The 1,299-nt window shown below is 35.0% G+C and overlaps 1 protein-coding gene across 1 annotated transcript; it reads right to left on the bottom strand.

Annotated features, from left to right (window-relative positions):
- Window positions 1-955: 955 nt before the first annotated feature.
- Window positions 956-1,215, bottom strand: LOC108525816 (cytochrome c oxidase subunit 7C, mitochondrial-like). Its single transcript, XM_017866634.1, has one exon. It carries the CDS (start codon window positions 1,213-1,215, stop codon window positions 1,024-1,026), a length of 192 nt encoding a protein of 63 aa, XP_017722123.1. The 3' UTR covers window positions 956-1,023.
- Between the last annotated feature and the right edge of the window lie 84 nt (window positions 1,216-1,299).

Below are 1,299 nucleotides of genomic sequence, written 5' to 3' on the forward strand. Positions count from 1 at the left end.
AAAGAAAATCCCTTGTCATCTTCCCTAAATAAAATCAAATTAGAATGGAAATTATTGAAATTGTAGTTCCGCTTAGCCAAGTTGATACATCAAAAGTCAGAAAAGCTACTTAACCCTTGGCCTCTGAAGATATGCCATGTCTTTTTTGCTGCAATTTATTGTTCAAGTAAGTGGCAGGACCATACTATATTAAAATGGAGCTGTACTAGGCTTTATATCATGATGAAAGTTGTGAAAATTTATCAATGGCCATTTTAATTTGTCATATTCTGCTCTTTGATTATAAATTATTTATATCCCACCATATTCAATGTATACTCACCACTCCCAAACTCCCCTCCCTCAAATACACACTGTTTTATTCTATTTATGTAAAATATAAGAATAGGTAAGACTAATCTATGATAATGCTTCTCAAGGAGAACTTGACTGGAAAGATGTGTAAAGAACCTTTCTGAGGTATGGGAATGTTTTATAACTGACCTTGAGAGGGGTTACACAAATGTAAACAATTGTCAGAATTTATCTGAATAAACAAATAACGTTTTATACATTTTATTTTAGGTAAATTTTATCTCAATAACATGCTTTTAATATATCAAATTCTAAGGAACTAATGAAAGTTGGATTGAATACAGTTGCATAGAAATTTGTAAACCTAAAGGTAGATCTGAATAAATAGTCAGAGTGTAGTACAGAAAGTCAAAGAATTGGAAAATATGAGAGGATAATACAAGTGCAAGATAGAATGAAAAGGTCCAAAATATATCTAATCAGAGTCTCAAAATGAGAAAACTGAGAGGATGAATGAGAACCAATCTATAAAATACTACAGTTGAGGATTTTCAGAAATTATGAGAGAGATGAAAACTTAAATTTCAAAAGAACAAGGATTTTTTTTCATGTCATAAGTTTATTGACAAACATATCTAGTATGCCATGAGTTAGAGTCTGATCCATTTCCAGAGGCTGTATCTCTTAAAATGCTCTTCATATCTGTTAAATGGACGAACTGAAACATCCTTATGATTTAAGCAGTTGGTGTCTTACTATAAGGAAGGGTGCAGCAAATGCAGATCCAAAGTACAAACACATCTTAACTAGTAACGCCCACTTGTTTTCCACTGAAAATGGCAAATTCTTCCCAGGGCCCTCCTCACAGTGGCTCCTACGGACCACAGAGGTTGTGAACCTCCGGATGCTGTGGCCCAACATGCTGGAAGCTCTGCGAAAGGCGCAGAGACCGAGGACGGATGAAATGGCGGCACCTCACCAAGACCTTGTTTTCACGACCTTGTT

This window comes from Rhinopithecus bieti, unplaced genomic scaffold, assembly GCF_001698545.2.
Source record: "Rhinopithecus bieti isolate Rb0 unplaced genomic scaffold, ASM169854v2 scaffold_10897, whole genome shotgun sequence".
Taxonomy (NCBI): domain Eukaryota; kingdom Metazoa; phylum Chordata; class Mammalia; order Primates; family Cercopithecidae; genus Rhinopithecus; species Rhinopithecus bieti.